This window comes from Mus musculus, chromosome 9 (assembly GCF_000001635.26).
Source record: "Mus musculus strain C57BL/6J chromosome 9, GRCm38.p6 C57BL/6J".
Taxonomy (NCBI): domain Eukaryota; kingdom Metazoa; phylum Chordata; class Mammalia; order Rodentia; family Muridae; genus Mus; species Mus musculus.
In genome coordinates, this window is record NC_000075.6 from 60,610,878 (window position 1) to 60,632,988 (window position 22,111).

At 43.0% G+C, this 22,111-nt stretch overlaps 1 protein-coding gene across 18 annotated transcripts in view; it reads right to left on the bottom strand.

The window, feature by feature from the left end:
- Lrrc49 (leucine rich repeat containing 49) overlaps nt 1-22,111 on the bottom strand; it is a 100,944-nt gene that overhangs the window by 23,654 nt on the left and 55,179 nt on the right. For 10 of the 18 annotated variants that reach the window (NM_001311095.1, NM_001146046.1, NM_145616.4 and 7 more), the window contains 2 exons: nt 10,692-10,839; nt 4,217-4,300 (listed from right to left, as the gene is read on the bottom strand). In NM_001311095.1, the coding sequence (NP_001298024.1) occupies nt 4,217-4,300; nt 10,692-10,839 (232 nt within the window). Of the gene's footprint in view, nt 1-4,121; nt 4,301-10,691; nt 10,840-22,111 lie in introns of all 18 variants that reach the window. The other 8 variants (XM_030243990.1, XM_006510753.3, XM_017313092.2 and 5 more) reach the window with 1 other exon arrangement.

Below are 22,111 nucleotides of genomic sequence, written 5' to 3' on the forward strand. Positions count from 1 at the left end.
AGAAGAGAGCATCAGATTCCAGGACTGGCGCTACAAGTGACTGCACCATGAAACATGGTTGCTAGGGACTACACTCAGGTCCCCTGCAGGAGCAGCAAGTGCCTCTAGCTGCTGAGCCATCTCTCCAGCCCTCACGGTATAAATCATGACATTTCAGGGTGCAAACAATATCATCTAGGCTACTAGAAGAAGTTGTGGAGTAAAATAATTTTCTTGACAACTATTATCATTCTAGAAGAGCAAGAAGGAAGAGTTAATTAAAGCAATGGATGCTTTAGGCGGTGGTTCACAAGCTAGGGTGCCTCAGCTAACCTGGAGGGTTTTACAGACGCTGAACCCGGTACTTGGAGCAGTGCTTGGAGGGCTCGGGAGTCTGCCCCTCTAATGGGCTCCAGCATGGCTCACACACTGAGATCCACTGACCTGTGGTCTTGAAACTCAACTGTTTCATAGAAACCCTGCTGAGAAAAGGAGACTGAAGCAGAAGAAGCTATGCTCCATTAACATGTCTCTAGTCTATATCCATCCAGCTTATAGTGACAGGGTGAGGGAGGCCTATTATGGTACTATCACCATTAGTAAAGGGTAATACTTTAGTTTTATTTTATTTTTAAAAGATTTATCTATTTTATGTGTATGAATGTCTTGCCTGCATGTATGTCTGCACTGCATGGATGCAGTGTCCATGGAGCCCAGAAGAGGGTGTCAGATCCCCAGGAAGTAGTGTTACAGGCGTGAACTGCCATGTGGATGCTGGGAACTGAACCAGTGTCCTTTGTAGGAGTAGCTAGTATTATTAACTGATGAGCCATCTCTGAAGCCCTTATTTTCCTTACATTTTGTAGTGTGTATATATGTGGTGTGCATGCATATGTGTGTGCGTGTGTGTATGTGTGGTGTGAGTTTGTGTGTGTGTATATATATATATACACACACACACACACACTCATATATATATATGAGTGTGTGTACATGTGTATGTACGTGTGTATGTGTGTGTATGCGGTGAATCGTAAGTCACATGTGTGGAGGTCAGAGGACAACTTGCACAAGGCCAGTTCTTACTTTCTAGCATGTGAGTTCTTGGGCCTGAACTCAGGTTGTCAGGATTGGTAGCAAAAGCTTGTATTTACTTAGCAGTCTTACTGGTCTCAAAAGTTAATATTTAAAAATGTCATCTTAGTTATTTCAGAATGCTGAAAATAGAACCTTTTTTCTCTTTCATTCAAAATCTGCCCTTAAAAGACATCTACAAAGTGAGCCACTAACAGCTCTCCAGGAGTCTGCTCTGGAAAAGGAAAGGGGAAGGGAGAGGGGAACTTTCCTCCCATCCTCCTGCACCTGTATAAAGGAAAGCAAGCGCTTCCCGCTGTACTTCTGCATTTGTTTACCGAAGAGTTTGGCAAATGTGTGTGACACTGGATGGAAACCACAAGTGATGGCTTGTTTAATGGAACTAACCTTTTCGAAATTCAATTTCTAAGTTTAGAAATGTTTTGAGCCTGAGTTCTTTGTTCTGCAGTTTTTTATTTCAAGTGTCTATGCAGTTAAGAGCACTGTAAATACTGTGCATGTGTTTCTGAAATGACTTGCATTTTGTACATAATGTTCTTGCACAGAGCAATTGAAATCCTGCTATACTACAATACAACACTATTACAAAAATCTAGAATTTAAAAAAAAAACCTTACCATATGAAATTCTATTTCAGTTATTTACTGATGGCTATGCCAACCCAACTCCCAATCTAAACAATGCAATTATTTCTACCTAGTGGTAAGAGCACATGCTGTACACATTTGGCTTCCTAGCTGGCAGGAAAAAGATCACAATGAGAGAGATAGCAGTGTTTAGAAAAAGTCATAGAACATGTTTCCACCATTGTATATGTTTACAAATATATAACAAGGTGGTCTCTGAACATACAAACACATTCTCGTGCCCACACCAAGTGGGGCTTCCTTTCCATAGGTTATTGAAAGCAGTCTGGCACTAGGCTGACTAAGTGAGCAGGTAATTTTGTTGGGGTCTTGAGAAGGAAAAGGGTACAGTAAGTCAGGAGTTTATCCTGCAATCAGGTGGGCATCCCTGGTTGGGCAGAGCCATCTGGGGGCTCAAGATGCCTGTGGAGCAAGAAGAAAGGATCTGGATTATGCCTCTGCAAGACTAAAGGGTACCCAAGTGTGCTCTGTTCTCAGAGATCATGAATGCTTTGACAGGTCAGCTGTATTCATGCCTATCATTGCTTAGGTGGCTGCCAATTGCCAAGTATATGTAGAAGTGGAAAATATCTGGGGAGTGAAGTTCATGTTCTTCCAGTTGAGTCTACTTGTCACTGTCCAGGCAGAACCTTATCAGTGTATGTCACAGTGATCACCTCAAAGGTGGCAGGTGAGACGGGAAGACATGAGGATGTGGCTGCAGACACAGGCTTTGTGCGTCATGGTCCCTCCCACACAGCTTCCAACATCTCCAGGATCAGTACTTGCATCTACAGGGATGCAGCCTGAGATGTGCTGAAGCTCTGTTCTGATGTGGCTTCAGCTCTCAGCAATGGCTAAATCTGGGCCTGCTGATGCCAACACTTCTCTTATCAAAACAAAAAGCTAAAGTTCATAATCAATTGGAGCTCCAGGACTTCAAACAAACTGCTATTCTCTAAAGTTGTCACTAAACTTTCCAAACACTCTTTTAAATGTTCACTAAAACCCATGGTACATATAATGGTAAGAAGCAGCTGAATTAGAGGATGGGGGTGGTAATACTGAGATAAAGTTTCAGTTGCACAGAAAGTCAAGTTGATCCTGTGCCTGGCCCCCATGTATGTTCTGTTCACATGGGCAGGTTGGCAGATGCCTAGCTAAATCATCAACAAGACTACGACGCTCATTCTTCCTTGCCATGCTCTGGGTCAATCGCACAGGAGGGTTCAGCAGGCCTCATCTTTACTCTATGAATGTACACACGTGTCTCAGGTTATCACTAACTCACTCACTTACACAGGAGCTGGACAGCAGCAACAGTGTGACGCAGAAGGCTGTGTCCCCGCCATGAGCAATTTGGGAAGGCTTGCCCACAGTGTGGCCTGGCAAGGGCAAATCCTACTCTTCAAAACTACTACTGCAGCTATATTTTTATAAACAAAATATTAAAAATGTACTTTTGATAAACTCTTAGGAGTAGTCCAACATAAGAAAATTAAAATCCTCTTAGGCAATGAGTGAAGAGGCATCTGTGTCAAGAAAGGGTTTAGGCACATGGGCAATGGAATCAGGGAGAACCACAAAGAGCTAGGGAGGACCTGGGGTCAACAGGAACAGAGAGGAAGAGAATCATGTGCAGTTGGCATTAACTCAAGTTATTTTTTACTTTCAAATATGTTGTCTTGAAATGCAAGGTGTTGGGGACAGGTTTGGATGTGAATTCAGGAATCATTTTCATAGCATAGAACAGTCTACAGCATGTCCTTGTGGAGCCTGGATCCCTACCACATAACACAGCCACCGTGGGGAACTAAGTAGAGTTCATACACATAACTGTGCCCTTCCTGGTCACTGAGTTTTTCATGTCACTTTAAAGAGAAAAGCAGCTACATAAGACAAGGAGTACTGCTCAGGACAACAGCTCCCACTACCCTGTGTGACACTGCTAAAAGCTAACCATTCTAACCTGGCTTTATCAAACTCTGTGATGGTAACATCAAGTATTTTAAGAGAAATCACTACTCAGGGAAGTTGATATCAGGTATGCTTGATCACCTAGAAATACTTTAAAATAAATAAATTTTCATTTCTGAATTCTTCAAGATTCTCCCCATTTCTGTATCAAAGAAGCTAATGAAGAAACACTTTAGGTTTTAATAGTTGTCATTAAAACCTCACAGCAATGCTCATAAACGCATATCAGTAAAGATGGCTGTCAAAAGCTATCCAAAGTGGTATGCTAATGCCAGGCAATCACGAAAAGCCATGCTGGCATGGGAAACTCTCTACTTCCCTTTCTATTGCTGCCAAACCCTTTCTTCTACAATGCCCATCTTGCACATCTTGTATTTCCGAGCACCTCTATGCAGGTCTAGTCACCATAGTAACCCATGAGAGTTTCCAGGAGTGCTTGCTTACAAAACACAGACTTAGTTTTGAAAGCCATGTTCCTGTGTGCTGGCCAGCGTCGAGGTGTCCTCCTGAGCAAGTGGAGGCCTCACTGAAGGATGTACCTTCAGCAAGGACTGCTTGTGACTCTCCCTCTTCTTCTCCTCCTCTTTTTTGGCCACAACAGATGCCACGCGTCTTTCTTCTTCCTAGAGACAAAATGTTTTTTAGAGAAATTATCCTGAGGAGTTAGCCATGTTGCAATGAGGTGTTGTGCTAAAAGAAAAGAGACCCTGGAAGGAAGGTTGGTATTTTCTTTATACTTTGTTCTCAATTCTTAATTCTAAAAAGAATTGCGTATTTCTAAGTCCACACCTATTCTGTAGATGAACTAAATCAGCTAATTAATACAAGAAAGAAAACAATATGAAAAAGAAAGGGGAATCCAGATATTTGTCAATTATATTTCAATAAAGATGGGGGGGGGCTTGTGAAAAGAATCCAGGACATATCAGAAAGATTTTTCACCACAGTCAAGATAGCTTTATTTCAGAGATGCAGAGATGGCTTAATACTCAATACATAAAAATCAATAAATACTATATATTACAAAAATGAACTGAAAGACAGAAAGATGATCATTCAATTTGATAGGTAAAGAAAAGAAAGTTAGAATAGAAAGGCCACATCTCAACACGATAAAGACTATACACAACTAGCCTGCAGCCAATACTATAATATGTAGAGAACTGCATACAAGCTTTCCCACTGAAATCGGGAACAGGAAGTGGGTGTCCACTTTCTCCAGTCTTACTCTAGAGTGCTAGAAGTCTAAGCTAGAGCAGTTCGACAAGAGGCAAATCATACAGATACAGACAGGAAAGGGAGAAGTCAGAGCATCTCTAGTATGGTCCTATACTTCCGAGATTCTAAAGACTCCAGAGGGGAACTAATAAATACCTTTACCAAAGTGCCAGGATAAAAAAAATTAATATACAAAGTGAGTGGCCTGTCTATATGCCATTGCCAAAAATAATGAAAACAAAACCAGGGAAACAATGCCATTTATACTACCCTCAAAAGAAACAGAGGAAGGGACTGGGAGGTGGGACAACCTCCCCACGCCCATGCTCATGGATCAGAAAGAATATCCTCAGAATGGCCACCCTATCAAACGTAATCTACAGATTTAATGCAATCCCAGCCAAAATTCTAGGGATATTATTCACAGAAATAAAAAAAAAAATCTTAAAGTTCAGTATGTACAAAAACAAACAAACAAACAACAACAAACACGAAACAAAACCCAAAAACAACAGTGCAGGGGGCATTGCCACACCTAACTTCAAGTCATTATACAGAGCCAGAGAATAAACACAGCATAGTAGTGGCACAAATGAACTCCCCGGGAAAAAAGGAAGAAGAGGAAAGGAAGAGAGGGAGGGAAGGGAAAGAAAAAAGAAATCTGAGGAAATAAAGAAGGAAAGCTCCGAACGGCACTGGCTCATAGTGAAGCACACAATCAGTGACAAAAGCCGGCCAGAGACAGGCTCGCTGGAAGGGTGACCTGTAATGTTGCCGCTGTTTAAATAAAGGCTTATTTTAGTTTCCTTTTCTAATTTTAGAGAGACAAAAAAAAAAAAAAAAAAAAGCTCAGAACCTAGCAGTTTTTGTCATACGACCAAGTTGTTTTAAAGGGAGTGGAAATTCAATGTGATTTTTGGTAATTTTAAAGTGATTTTTTTTTTTTACAGTATAAGTAAAAAGGAGAAATTAAAATTTCAGAGTTTTGCTTCCTAGCCTCACAAAAATAGCTGGTTTAGTAACTAGGCCAGATTTTTAGCCATTTTAGTTTATTTACTAACACTGCTGAGTGCTGACCACTATTCACTGTTAGAGGTCGTCTAAATGAAAAATATTCCCTATCTTTCTAGAAAAGGAAAACAATATTATGCCTGTGATTTTACGGATTGTGTAGCATTTTAGAGCCATGGAGCACAATGGATGTTTACAGCTCTCTGCTGAGATGGCTGTTCACCCACCTGCCTTTCCAGTTAACTTTAAAACCCACCCAGCCTGCACTGGGGCCACTGCTGAGACCATGGCCATGAACGAACTATTCTGGGCAGATTCTGAGGCAGCAGAAAGACACGACACCCCAGGGGCCTCATCTAGAAGACACAAACTAGAAACATCAGTTACTGCAAGGCTACGGACGTGCGCGGATCACGTAGGGCACATGCTTCCGAGATGATCTCATCTGACTATCAGAGAGAATGGGCGTCTGCTCAAGGCAGTAGGACTTTAAAAGGAATTCTAAACCCTGGAAAACTGGATTTATACCAAATCCATTTAAGCATTGAAGGTTTTAAGGATATATATGTATGTATGTATGTATGTGTGTATATACTGTACATATGTATGTATATGTATTTACATTTGGTGATTATATTTTAGCACATACAATTACTAAACAGCTAACATTATAAATAAAAAACCCCGAATCTCTAATTGTGAAGATGGGCCATGAATCTGTTGGCAAGAAGGAAAAGGAAAGCAAGGACTACTTCTGGCATCTCCAAGAGCCCAGCTCAGACTCTGGATGAAAGCCACATCCATCCTTTATGTAGCAAAGAAGGAATTGATCTGAACTAAGAGATTTAGACTTTTTTTCTGACTTTAGTTAGTGTGCCTGCACATGCACGCACGCACACACACACACACACACACACACACACACACACACACACACACACAAATCACATATATGAACACCCTAAAAACAACAGTTGAGTAATCAGACCATTGAAGAAAAAAATTGGGAGATTATTTCTATTTCCTGATTCTTTGTTTCTACAAATGACTATAGTTTGAAGCCATATTAGCTATCATTTCATAACTCACTCAATTTTGTGCAATCTTTTCCACACACATGGCTCAGACTCATCTCCATTCCCCACCCCCAGGGATTTTTCAGTCTGCTTGCTGTTATATTCTTTTTTTTAAAGCATATATATATATATATATATATATATTTTAGTTCTTTTGTTATTTTTTTTTAGATTTATTTATTTATATGTAAGTACACTGTAGCTGTCTTCAGACACTACAGAAGAGGGAGTCAGATCTCATTACGGATGGTTGTGAGCCACCATGTGGTTGCTGGGATTTGAACTCCAGACCTTTGGAAGAGCAGTCGGGTGCTCTTAACCACTGAGCCATCTCACCAGCCCCTAAAGCATATATTTTTTAAAAAGATTTATTTATTGTACTATATGTGAGTACAATGTAGCTGTCTTCAGACACACCAGAAGAGGGCATTGGATCCCATTATAGATGGTTGTGAGCCACCATGTGGTGCTGGGAATTGAACTCAGGACTTCTGGAAGAGCAGTCAGTGCTCTCAGCCGCTGAGCCAGCTCTCCAGCCCATGAGGAGACATTGTTAATGTGAATAGGGATTCTTCAGTCTGCTGCTGCTGCTGGAAAGTCAAATAATTTTTCAAATGATCCACTGTTTTACCTTCTTAGATTCTTCTCATTTTGCTAGAAAAAAAAGGTCATCAAAACTTTTCTGTAAAAAACACAGAACTGGGCCAACATTGGAGTACACATCTCACCCAGAACACAGCAGGCAGTTCTTTGTGAATTGGAGGCCAGCCTGGTCTTCATAGAGATTTCTAGGCTATCCAGGGATACATAGAAAGACCCTGTCTCAAAACAACAATGACAAATAAAATAAATAAAACTACAGGGACTAGAGAGACAGTCTAGTGGTTAAGAGTATAAGCTAGTCTTCCAGGGGTCCTGGGTTTAATTCTAGCATCCACATAACTGTCTGTAATTCCCAGGGGATCCAACACTTTCTTCTGGGCTCTGTGAAGACTAAGCATGTATGTGGTGCAAATATATACATACAGGCAAAACACTTGTATACATAAACAAATAAATGTAAAATAAAACAACACATGCATGCATTGTGCAATCCACACAATACAACTCTAAACAAACAAAACGTTAAAAATAAAAATATAAAAAGGAGATAAAAATGGATAATTTGCATTCTTCTACATGCAGACCACCAGTTAGATCAGCACCAGTTTGTGGCTCCTGAAATATATGTAGCAGAGGACTGCCTTATCTGGCATCAGGGGGAGGGAGACACTTGGTCCTATGGAGGCTTGATGCCCCAGAGAAGGGTGATACTAGAGGGGTGAGGCAGGAGTGGGTGAGTGAAGGGTGGGTGAGCACCCTCTTAGAGGCAAAGGGGAGGGGGGAGGAGGTTGGGGGTTCATGGAGGGGAGACCAGGAAGGGGGACATTTGAAATGTAAATAAATAAAATAATTATTTTTTTTTTTAAAAAAAGCCTCTACTGTATTAGATTTCCCTAACACCCCACATACGGATCAAACAGGGAAGGCACGCATACACACACACACACACACACACACACACACACACACACACACATTCCATATTTAGGCTTTGTGAGCCACATATGATTTTGTACTCAAATCTTTCTTCACTTTCTTTTATTCTAAGTAACACTTTAAAACTGTTAAACACTCTGCTTTGCTTGGCAGCCAATGAGCACGGCCTGGGGTGGATTTGCTCCCGGGCGGGTGCTGTTTCCAAACCCTGTCCTATGCTGTTGAGCTTCTGGACCCTGACTAACCACCCAACAGATCACCACTCTAACCTCTCCAGTTGCTATCCCTATATACTTCATCAGGGTAAAATCAATATTCTCTTATCTAGACATTAATGGTCAATCCAACGGGGTGTGGGGAAGTCCCGTGGTTTATCAGTGGAGACTTCTCAGAGGCTGACATCAATCAGCTCCTCTGTGTTCTGTGGTCGATGTGAACCGAGCACCCAGGCACCCAGCTTAGCTCAAAATGACAGCAACAAACTTATCCAAATGCTTTGCTCAAATACAAAGATATGGTCAATACCCATCTCTGAGAGGAATGGATATTAATAATACTATTAGTATCTACTAATTTATAATAATCTAATAATAGTAACAACCAGCCTGCTTTGACTGCTGTGTTATATGCACACACTGTAACTGTGTCCCATAAACATGGACAGGTATCATGTCAACAGAAAATGGTTCAGAGAATTCATTTTTCCTGAAAGGAACGATGCTCGGTGAATTGATGTTGACTCCCAGTGAGCCTGAAGACCCAGGGTCTAGTTCCTCAGTAAACCTCAAGCTGTCACAGCTGAGGATTTTATATTCTTCCCTTTTGTGACAAGGCATGCATTGCCCTTTATTACATATGAAATTTAGAAAAATTCCAAGAATTAATAAAAATCGTTATTGGAGCTTAGTAAATCCAACTCCACCCTGCAGCACTCTGCAGCACAGGAGGAGGGGAGGGGCATCAGTGCCTGTTTGCATCAGAAAGGGAAGGGGTGACTGCTTTCTCTAACCACTGTATATTGCTAAGACAGAGGTCTGATGTACAACAGTGCTAGCACACACTCAACTACTTAGCAGACGAGCCGTATATCTTTTCTGCATCATTTTCAGCAAGAAGGGTAATCGGAAGTATCAAGGATGCTCAATTTAAAAAGACACAGAGATAAGGGAAAGAGACATCCCTAAAATACAAATCACTGTGACGCAAATGTCTGAGCAAGCAGAGAGGACAAAGCACTGTCCCATCCTGTGAGCAGAGAATGAGGAAACCAGGACCCATGGTACTCATGAAGTCATCTACATGTTTAGCTGTTTGCCACTACTCGGGATGCCCACAGTGTCACTAATAGCAATGGAAATGACACACACTTCCATTGTGTGTGAAGCTGACATCCAAAGAGTCAGTCATGGGGCAATCGAGTAAACCTGCTGGAGAACCCACAATAAATCGCAGTTTATGAGAGGGGACGCAAGTAGAGGTTTAATAGTATTTTTAAGGACAGAGATGACCACACTGAGATTATCCCCTGCATATTTTCTGAGAAAGCAAATACTCCAATAAATGTGAAATGTCATGAAAGAGAGGCAGCATGTCTCATTACTACAGAATTTCTTAGAGCCAGTGCCATGTTGATACACCCTGAACACTGGAGAATCATATGCAGGTTTTCTTACAGCAGTGGCCACATCAAAATGTCTCACTATAGAAGATACAAACCAGAGACAGAATGAATAGAAAGGCCGCATTAGGAGGTCACAATATCTTCATAAGCAGCAATGACAGCAACCACAACACTATACAAAGCTCTCACTTGGAAGCTCTGTTTTCTCCTTTCAAAATAAATTACTAGCTAAATATTGAACAAGAATTTTAAAAATATGGAGTTTGATTTAAATATAAGCCTAAAAATTTTTAAGCTTTATTTGATGAAACTGGATGTGGGTGATAGATTAAAAAAAAATCCTGCACTTAAAATTATGAAGTTTATAATCACAATAACCCATAGTTTCCTAATTAGTTAAAATAACAAGCACTCATGCAACTGGATCCCCAATTTCCTAAGCCACATGCAAGGAAGCAGCAAGGTACACAGAAGGCCAGGGGAGCAGGGAGGGTCCGTGGGAGGCACACTCACTCAGGGGAGCAGGCAGATGCACAGAAGAGCACTAACCGTGATTCTCTTCATGTCTAGCTGGCGCAGCTGCATCATATTCTGAAGGACCGTGTGTTTGTACCATGACTCTTGAGCTATTGGGTTGCCATCAAAGGTGATGTCCGAGAGGGAAGTTGACTCGGCAAGGCAGGAAACACTTTCAAAGCTGCAGAAGAGATGCCACCACATTATTCTGAGACCTTTCAAGTAATATTTCCAGTTTTTAAAATAAGATTTTGGTTTGGTGTTTTGAGACAGTGTAACCCTATGTAGCCCTAACTGTGAAGGAACTTACTTACTAGGTAGACAGTGATCCTCAGCCACTCATGCTAGGATTACAGGCATGTGCCACCATGTATAGCATGTTCAACAGACCCTTTAAGGAATAATTTAGACCTACAGAAAAATTGAGAAGCTATACAGAGTCCCTATATACTCCCTTCCTCCCAATGTCTCTCTACATTTAGTTAAATACACCTGTGAATGTATGTGACTATCTACAATTAGTGCTCCTACTGTATTGGCACTACAGTATCTCTGAACTCATACATCCCTTGCTCCATTCCTGAAAGAGTCATTTCTCAGTGCAGCAGCTCCTGATATTAGGAACAGGATCACCAGCAAAGGCCTGGGAGGGAAGTGTCCTTTCTTGCCCTTGCAGTGCTGCTTCTTTGAGGCCCCTCAGCTAGAGAGGGAATGTGCGTGCACAGTGCCCTGTGTGGATGCATGGCACTCCTCGCTCCAACAGGGAGGGACCTGGCTCATACCACCCACTACCCATTTATTGGAATTTTCTTTTCCAGCATGTGTGTGTGTGTGTGTGCGTGCATGCACGCGCGCATGCATATGGAACTAAATTCTTTAAACTGCACCCACAAAATTATTTTCTTGATCAGATAACTGCACTTAGGTATCTAGCCCCCATTCCCAATGTTATGCAGGCTACCATGGCCCTCAATACTTGGGATTGCCTCATATGCTTACAATACAGTCAGAACTTAGAGAGTCAGAATCTGCACCCCTTCCTGGGATGTCCACGTCCCTTAAGAGTTTTTAAAGATGTTTTACACCTTGAGGTTCTCTTGTGACAAATGCATAGTGGCATGCGTTTACTACTAAAGTACTATATGGAATAATTTCCTGGTCTTCTGAAACTCCCCTGTGCTTTACCCCATCCCCCAAATTCCTGGTAAGCACCAATCATTTTACTCTTGAGTTCTGCAATTTCCAGAATGTTGGAAGGCTGGAACCAGGTTCTATGATACCCTCTGATGGATGGACTTCTTTACTTAGCAATATACACTTAACAGGCATCTACCAGTGACTTCTCATGGCTTCCTGGTGCCTTTCTTTTCACGACTGAGTAATAGCCCATTGTATGAGTGTATCACTTTCTCCATTCAGCTTTGGGGGTTGGTGAGTGAGGCTGCTGTGAGTCCTGTCCACAGCTGTCTGTGTGCCCATGTGTTAACCTCGGCCAGATGCACATCTCACATAAACATGGTTCTCTGGCTGTGTGAGAAACTCATCCAGTGCTATCAGCTCCCCGTCCCTGCCAGCACTTGCTCTCCATCGGTGTTTCTGGATGCTAGCTGCCCCAGCAGGAGAGCAGTGCTATGCCACCTTCTACTCTGCAGTTCCCCAGGGACAAGTGATTCGAGCATCTCTCACAAGCACATTTGCCCTTACTGTATCTTCATGGTGTTTTCAGAGCCTTTGCTCACTGTAAGTGGATTCTTGGCTTTCTTATTGATGAGCTTTACACGTTTTTTTTTTTTTTTAATATATGATGGTTGTCTGTCCTTTACCACATATATGCCTTGAAAGTATTTATTAGGTTTCTTTAAAAATATGTATTAATTTATGTAGTGTGTGTGTGGATGTGTACATGCCAAGGCACATGCGTGAAGGCCAGAGGGACACTGTAGGAGCCGGTTCTCCCCTTCCACCATTGGGATCCTGGGGATCAGCTCAAGCCCTCGGGTACCACTGCCTGCCTCGGGTACCACTGCCTGCCTCCACCTGCAGAGCCAGCCTCCACCTGCAGAGCCAGCCTCCACCTGCAGAGCCAGCCTCCACCTGCAGAGCCAGCCTCCACCTGCAGAGCCAGCCTCCACCTGCAGAGCCAGCCTCCACCTGCAGAGCCAGCTCCCTGGCCCCTCTTCACTCTTCACAGTGCCCGCACAGAGCAGGATGCTTTAATTTTAATAATATGTAACTTAATAATTTCTGTGTGTTTTTTTTTTAATCCTGTTTTGGTTCCTGAAGGCTGTCTGAGTTTTCTTCTACAATTTACAGTTTTGAGAGTTTTACATTTAGGATCACAACCCATTTTGAGTTAATTTAATGGGAGGTCCAAATTCACATCTCCACACACTGATGACCTGCCTGCTTTCTTGGTTGAAGTCCATCTGGTTGTATCTGTGTGTGTATTCCGACATGTTCTTGGTTCCACTGATAAATGTGTGTACACTTTTACCACTGTCCCACTGCCTCAAATGCTATGACTTCAGGGTAAGTCTCTGTAATGCAGCTTTGTAATGATTCTAAACACATCATAGTTCACTCTGTGAATGGCATGTGTCTCTGACAAGAATATGTAGTCTTTCTTTCCATGGAAATGTGACGCTAATGTACCTAATTAGGTCATACATAAGTAACTAACTGTCTTCAACAACTAGACTCCAAATATGTGTGAGTCCACACTCCCACAGACACTGAAGACCCAGCCTACGGCAGGGCTGCCTCTGTCACCTGTCCCATGTCTCACTCCCAGCATCAATTCCACTTGTGAGTGTGCAGGGACCCTGTGGGCCATCATGGATCTTGCCTGTCCTGGTCAAATCTCCCTTCACAAGAACATGTCATGGAAAAATATGCCTCGGCTTAATTGGACTTTCTATCTACAAAGGCTTCCTAACGCCAACACCAGCACCTAGATTATAGTTATTAGGTTCTAAGTGACATGGAAACCCCCTGTGCGGTCACTGTGCCCCATCTGTCAGGAGCGTCCCTTTCTCCCGCATCAAACACTGTGAATGAAGGCACAGGACTCCCCAAATAAACTGTGTGGGTAATGAAACCACAGGTTCCCAGTCACCTCTGCTCTCTGTACAGAACAGTCCTTAACAGGCTGGTGTGGATCCTCAAGCCCTGCCCTTCAGTATATGCCAGATTCTAGGTATTGGCCCTTACATAGGGGAGGTCGAAATCATCTTTTGATATCTAGAAAACTACACACTGGTATTTTGATTTTTTTTTGAAGATGGGAATAATCACAATACAACTCCTAAAAAACTCTGAGGAATTCATTTACACCAGACTCAACTACTACTACTCATGCTGAAGACTGCTTGTTCAGGATTTATATTCAAACCACAGCTCTATGATGACAGGACACAGAAAAGTATGCTATGGAAAACCACCTCATGACAGGGACGGTAAGCTTCCTTCCTCCTTATTGCCATAGTCAAACGGTTCAAATCAAATCATCCTGATGCTGCTCTTTAGTGATCTATAAGATGATTTCTGGATCTGAGTGTATGCCAAAACATTTGTGACATGTCAGGATAATTACAGGAAGGCATTTCAAATAGGAGAAAATGGGGGTTGACAAATTTAAATCTAATGATGGCTTGAAGTATAAGTAGACCTGGGGAGCTGGCTGATCTACATCTGCAACTCAAACATCAGAGATTCCAGGAGGAGGAGAAACAGATACTGTCCCTCAGTGCCAGCTCCAGCAGCTCCATGCCCCCAACACTCACATACACACTCACACACACCCTCTCTCACACATTCACACTTACACACTCACACACACCCTCTCTCACACATTCATACTCACACATACTCACACTCAGAGGCACACAGTCATTCATACAACAAACATGAAATCACTAGAAAGTTCCACAAAATATGTAAAACTGGTAGGATGAAAAACATAAAGGAAAAAGCATTACAGGAATTTGTATTGATGAACTTAAGAGGTGAATAAAATGTATTTGAAAAATCTCAACTGCTCAAAAAAATCAGGAAAGAAGAAAGGAAGAGGAGAGTAGGAGAAGGAAAGGGAGAGGAGGGGAGGGAAGACAGAGGGGAGAAGATGGAGGGGAGGAAAAGGAGGGGAATGATGAGAGGGAGATATAAAAAGGGAAGGGAGGAGAGATTTGTTACTTGGCTACCAATCTATAACAATTATTATTAAAGAATTACAACCTTTGATATATATGCATTATATAATCTGTATCTGCAAATCTGTATCTGTAAAGAGAGCTCTAACTACTGAGGGTTAAAAGTCTGGCTCACTTGAGCCAACATTCATGTATTTGAACAGCTAGTTCAGAGCTGTAAAAGGGAGAAATTCACATCAGTGCCTTAGCAACAGGATGGAATGCAGTGGTGAGGCAAGCAGGCTCCTCCAACTCTCCCAAGAACACAGTGAATGGAAGTGATACCTAGGCAGGGACATATGGCTGTCCATTCTTAGCATGCTAATCATCACTGGAGAATAGGAGTCTGCCCTGAGGAGGAAGCAGGAGCCTTTCCTATCTAGGTCAGGCAGACAGATGGCTTGGGGAGGTGAAAGAGGGTGGAAGTAGAGCACAGGAGGGGATGTGGGTCTCACCACACACACACACACACACACACACACACACACACACACACACACCACACGGAGGAAGGAAGGGACGGAGGGAGGGAGGGAGTTGGAGTTGAATTCAGAGTACTAGAGAATAGAAGGTTCTGCCATCTATCATTAATGTGAACACAAAATGAAGCTACGTGCTCACACGTGTAGCTACTGTTACTTTTCCACCCAGCTCCCTTTCCCTGTTAACAGACTTCTTCCCTGCAGTAAACCCTTCCACACTGGTATCACCCGCCCAGTTCCAGGACTGAGTGTGCTGTGCCCTTGGCCAGTGTGATCCCTTCCAACTGGTACCTAACCTAATTAAGGACACCCTTACTGGGAACCCTCTGCAGCAGCACCTCTCAACTGTGCACTGGAGTCACCACATCTCCGCAAACAGCAACCGTGATCCAGGAGGTCTATTATGTGGCTTGGCAACCTGAACTTGTAACAAGCTTCCCAGTCAGGGAACTGCTGATAGTTCAGAGACTTCCAACACTCCACTCCTCGGAAACTCCCCGACAGAGCTGTGAAGGGGCCTATTGGTACACACCATGGTGCTGGCTTTCCTTCACCCTGCCTGTCACTTGGGGTTTGGTGTGCTCTCTGTGACTGATCACACAGTTGTAGGAAACAAAGCCATACATTCAGCCCCTGCCACCCTCGATAATGCCATCTTTGGTGTTTTACACGAAGGATGTCTTATCAACTGGCTGGGATAAAAATGGTTCTTTAACAAAGAGGCGGGGAAGAGACTGTACTAAGCTGGGAAAGGACTCAGCAGAGGACACCCGGCCACAGCACTGGGCACAGTTGAACGTCCCTCTGTATCCTTAAGATTTACCTGACTCGCCCTCTATGAAAAACTGGGAGCACACTCAAGCCCCCTGAGCTCACTTAGGAGAAAGAAGCCAACCCCCTAATGTGTAAAACAGCAAGCTGCCCAGGAAGCTCCAGGTCACAGTACAGAAACCCTGCCCGGCTAACACATTCATCCAGCGCTTCCCATGAGCTGTTACTCAAAGTTAAAAAGGAGCCTCTGATTTGGAGGTCTACGACAGACACTGCCAATTTATTTTTAAGCCGTTACGTGAGAAGTTTTATGAAAAACAGGACCTGAATAGACATTTCTCAAAAGCATGTATGCGACCAGTCAACAGGCACATTAAAAAAAAAGAAGAAAGAAAGAAAGAAAGAAAGAAAGAAAGAAAGAAAGAAAGAAAGAAAGAGAGAAAGAAATCCCAACTGAAGCCAGAGACACGACCTCATCATCGTGTTTGTTAGAATGGCTACTTTCAAAACACAAGCAGTAGGTGTTGGCGAGGACCCTGGAGTCGTGATTTGATCCCAAGTGTGTCCACAGTGTTCTGAATACCTGTTCCCCATCCAGTGCTGCTATTTTAGGAGGCTTCTGAAGGCTAGGCCCAGCTGACACAGAGGTCACTAGGGCATATTTTTCAAGGTGACACTGCCCCTGGTTCTTGCCTTCCTCTTTGCTTTCTGGTCCTACTAAGATAATGAAGAGCCCCACTCCCCTCCCATCCACACGCGCACCAACACCTCAGAGCATGCCTTCTTCACCACAGGGCCCCAAACCCTCAGAAGGCCCATTCCTTCCAGGTATTGTGGTCACTTTGATGAAAAGGAGTACGTGGAGGAAGGGGACCTTTGGCTACCGTAAGCCAGGGTGGCCAATATGGAAAACAGTATGGAGCACCTTAAACAATTAACAAAGCTATGATATGACCCAGAAACCCCATTCTCTATCCAAAGGAAATGAAGTGACATATGAAGAGACATGCTGTGTCCTACACTCATGGGTACACTATTCACAACAGTTTCAATATGGGGCCAACTTTAGCATCTATTGACAGTTGAATGAATAAAAGGCTATGGTATAGTTGACACCGCTTTAGGAGCAACATCTGAGGGTGCTCTGTGCTGTACACATGTATATGTTGTACACATGTGCATTTTTACATGAATGTGTGTAAGCACGTGCATGCATGCGCACACAGGAAAGAAGATGTGAGGTATGAATACACAGCACAATTGCAGTCCACCTCAGAAGGAAATCTTGTCCTTTGTAACAGGGATAAAACTGGATGACACTGAACTGAGAAAAACACGCCAGAGACAGAGGGATGAATCTATTTGCTCTCACTTACATGTGGAATCTAACATAGCTGGCCTTACAGAAGCACTGAACAGAACGGGGGTTACAAGGCTAGCGTTAGAGCAGGATCAGCCAGTGCAATGATGCTGAGTGCAGAGCTCCGGTTCAACAGATGCTACAGTTCTATCAGAAGGAATGAGTTCAGGAGATCATGTTTAATAACAATGCATCATATGCTTGAAAAGTGTAAACTGGTCTGGTCATCCCACAAGATACACAAATGTCCCACTTTGCTTTCCATTGCTATAATAAACATCACCACCAAAAGCAATGCGTGGAGGAAAGGGTTTGTTCGGCTCACACTCCAGGGAAGTCAGAGCAGGACTCAAGGTGGGAACCTGAAGGAAGGAACTGAAGCAGAGGCACACAGCCCGAGTGGCTTACTCAGCTTGCTTTCTTATACAGCTCAGGACCACCTGGTCAGGGGTCGCACAGTGCACAGTGGGTTCACCCTTCTTACATCAATTAGGAATTAAGAAAATGCCCATAGACAAGCACACAGGCCAACCTTACAGAGGTAATGCTCAGTTTAGAGTCCCTTTCCCCAGGTGTGTATGACTGACAAAAGAAGCTAATTATGACAGCATATATGTATATTTCAAGTTGAACACCATTAATACACATAATTTTATAAAATAAAAAGTATCTTTTAAACACCAAAACAGTGTGCCCAGAGACTAGCTGAAAGCTTTGAACTATCCTTTCAGATATTTGGAGTTTATCATTAGTCACTGGGATAGCTTATCTCGTACTCAGGATAAACAAAGCTGTTAAGATTTCTCTTCAGTGCAAGAATCCAGAAGTTCCCTCACCTTCTTTATTTGCATGCAAAGGATCCTTTTATTTGTGTGTGTGTGTGTTTGTTTTGTGTTTTGAGACAGTCCCTCTACACAACCTTTGCTAGCCTGGAATTCACTATGTAGATCAAGCTAGCCTAAACTCAAGAGATCTGCCTTCCTCTGCCTCTCCAATGCTGGGATTAAAGGCGAGTGCCCCTAAGACAGACCAGCATGGAAGGGTCTTTAAAGAAGAAAATGGTGCTCTTCCCTCTTTAACACATCAAGTGCTCTGCAAGACTGGGTAAGTATTTTCCTTCCTGGACTGGTCAGGTTTCAGCACCACATTATAACCTTAATACTAAATCAAACATGAAGGAATGAAGAATCGGCCTGTCTAACAATCCCTACCCTGCATGCACAGCCTTTTTTTAGAGTTTGAATCTTTGATGCTACGGAAGAAGCTGGTATGTTAAGATCTGTTCCCTGAGGCAATGGTATTCAGAGGCCTTTGGGAGGTGACTGGGTCACAAGGGTTCTGATCTCAGGCCTGAATTCACAGCTCAATTGGACACTGGAGGAGTGCTTAGAAGGAACGGTCTGCTTGGAGGAAGCAGTCCTTGGGAATGTGCCCTCCAAGGGTATATTTTGAGCCCAGCTCAAGTCTCTACCTTCCCCTCTCCTTCCAAGCTGCCAGGAACTTGTGAGACTCCTTCCACAAGGCACTTCTGGCATGATAAACTGAGCTACTGCAACCTAACAGCAACTGGGCAAAAACCAGCGCTCATGAGTCAATCAAACCTGCCCTCCTTAGATGTCTCCACTGTTCTGTCACAGCAATGGGAAGATGACCAGCACACGTTCTTTCAAGAAGACCTCCCCAAAGAGGCAGACTGGGGGACAGGAGGGCTCACTGCACACAGAACCCCCCTCTCTGCTTTGCTGAACCACTGGTACCAGAGCTCTAGCTCTGCCCACCCCCCAGAAAAATGGCTCTCACCTTTCAACTCCTCTGCCAGCAATGGTGTAAACATTTGAAAAGATATATTGCCTGAGGCTGGGGAATTGGAGAGCTGCTATGGTATGCTATGGTTGGAGTGTTTGCTGTAGAATTATGGGGACTGAAGTTCTGATCCCAGCACCCAGCAAACAAGCCCGATTTCCCACAAGTGCCTGTAACTCTCGCTCTTAAGGATCTGATGCCCTGATATGGCCTTTGTGTGCACCCTCTCCACATACACACAAGTACATGCACTTGAATAGATCACACACACACACACACACACACACACACACACACACACACACACACGCATTCACATAGATCACACAGAGACAAACACACAAACACAAAAATACATTAAATAAAAATTTTAAAGCCAGGTGTGGAGGTGCATACTTTAAATTCTAGCACTCCTGAGGATGGTGCAGAGGCAGGCAGACCTCTGTGAGTTCGAGACCAGCCTGATCAACATAGCCAAGATATGTCAGGGCTTAGTAGAGAGACTCTATCTCAAAACAAAACCCAACTAACTAACTAACTAACAAGATAAATGGATCCTGATTATGCATATCAAAATTACATTCTGCTAGTTTGAACTCCACTTGTCTGACTCCTGTATCTCTTCAATTGATCCAGAACTTAGAGCAGAAGTTAAAGGCTAAGATTATCAAGCCCCAAGTTAGCAGCTTATGTAAAGACTCTCAGGAAGTTTGTTCATGCATAATTGACACAGCACAGTATTTGTGTTTCCATCACGAACAATATAAACAAACACATGCTCTTTCCAAACAGCACCATCCTGCGCTGTCAGAGGCAGCTCACTCAGCCCTGCTGATGGCTACATAGAGTGGGATAAGCTAACTACAGTGTAGGATGTCGTTTCTACAGGGAGATAAAGTAATGAAGACACACGTGTGGGGCCTTCTGAATGCTACATGACACTTGGGAGAGTTTAAAAATCTAAAGAATATATGTAGATTTAGTCCTTTTCTAAATTGCTCATCTCAATTATTAGGAAAGGTTTCGATAGAAGGCCAGCCTTTCAGTTGGCCTGAGGGGACAGACAAGCAAATGGGAGAGATGATTCCAATCAGAAGTCTGAAAACCTGAGAGACAGAATTGCAGTTTTAGCCACAATGATAGCAGACTTTTTATTACAATAAAAACTGCTGTAAAGCAAGAGAAAATATAGAATCCAAGTGTTAAATAAGGCATGGTATAGAGGCTGTGCTCCTTTGTGAGAGAGAAATCACAGGAAAGTCACAGTCACCTTGGCTTCTGCCTGGAGACACTTTCCAGATGACAGGATTCACTTGGCAGAGGATCCAAAGAGACAACAGAGGTCTCACTAGCGGATGAAACACAGCATATTCTGGGTCTGCTGCGAGTCCCAGGATGTGGGTGGTGGGTAGCGAAGATGGGTCGACATACAGAGGAGACCCAGAAGCCTGTAGAGGGTCTCTGAGTATCTGCCTGAGCACCAGGACATACATGCAGAACTGGTGCCATGAGCCCTAGCAGAATGTGACTGTTGAGGGGCCGTGGGATCAAGAGCATGTGTCAATTATGCAGGAACAAACTTCCTGAGAGTCTTTACATAAGCTGCTAACTTGGGGCTTGATAATCTTAGCCTTTAACTTCTGCTCTAAGTTCTGGATCAATTGAAGAGATACAGGAGTCAGACAAGTGGAGTTCAAACTAGCAGAATGTAATTTTGATATGCATAATCAGGATCCATTTATCTCGTTAGTTAGTTAGTTAGTTTTGAGATAGAGTCTCTCTACTGAGCCCTGACATATCTTGGCTATGTTGATCATGTCTCCCAGGAACTGGGAGACAGTAGCACTCTAGACAGAGTGAAGACAGCTCACTGAACAACCAGATTGTGCACTAGAGCACCCCAGTCCTCAAAGCCAGGCCTCAAGTACAAGGTGATCAGAGATGGTGACTATTTCAAGTTTCTCTATGATGGAGGCTTTAAAGGGTGATTAAACAGAGACCTTGAAAATAATCTAGAAATTTATTTCCCAGAGCTATGTGTTTACATTCCAAACAGAAATAAAATCTGGAGTCACTCGCTTACATTCCAGAGGCTAACAGGCTAGGAGACTATTGCCTGTTCATCTCAGGATGTATTTATATTAGGAAGATGAGGCCGGTTGGTCTCTCTCCCTTCTCTCCTCTACTCTCTCCACTGTTTCTTTTTCTTCTCTGGAGATAAGGTAGAGATATATGAACAGCTCCTATATAAATTCTAGGGCTAATAATTTGGGGTCCTGCTATGTATTGAAATCCCTCCCCATACATGTAGGTGGTATATGCCTTAGTCATAATAGCCTCATGGGGCAAAAAAGAACATGGGAAATACTGCAGGTAAATTATTGCTTCTCCCATAAGTCCAAAAACCCTATGTCTAATATAAAAATAGCACAAATACATAATTTAAAATGCATCATCTAGTTCTAAAATAAGTATTACTCTAGATCTGCCCTCTTCAATTAAAAAACAACCCTAAACATTCAGAATTTTAGTCTCAGCTGAATCAAAGCTGATTCTCCAGAAGGCTATCAAACAGGAGCTCCAGGCGTCTAAAGTCAGGCAGCATAAGCCACACGCTCACCAATGTCCTAGCGCTGTGGAATGCCCAAAAAATAGTTCTTAAGAATTGCCAGACCAAAAAAATCAACAATAAAAAATATAAAAAGGAACACATATTGAGAAGGGAAAAACAGTCCCAAGGAGAACCCGGATGCTGGTGGCAGTAGCCTAGGTCTCATCACGTTGTGCACAGTGACCTCTGTCCGGTCAGATCAGGTCAGATCTTCACACTAACAGATGTTTGCTTCACTT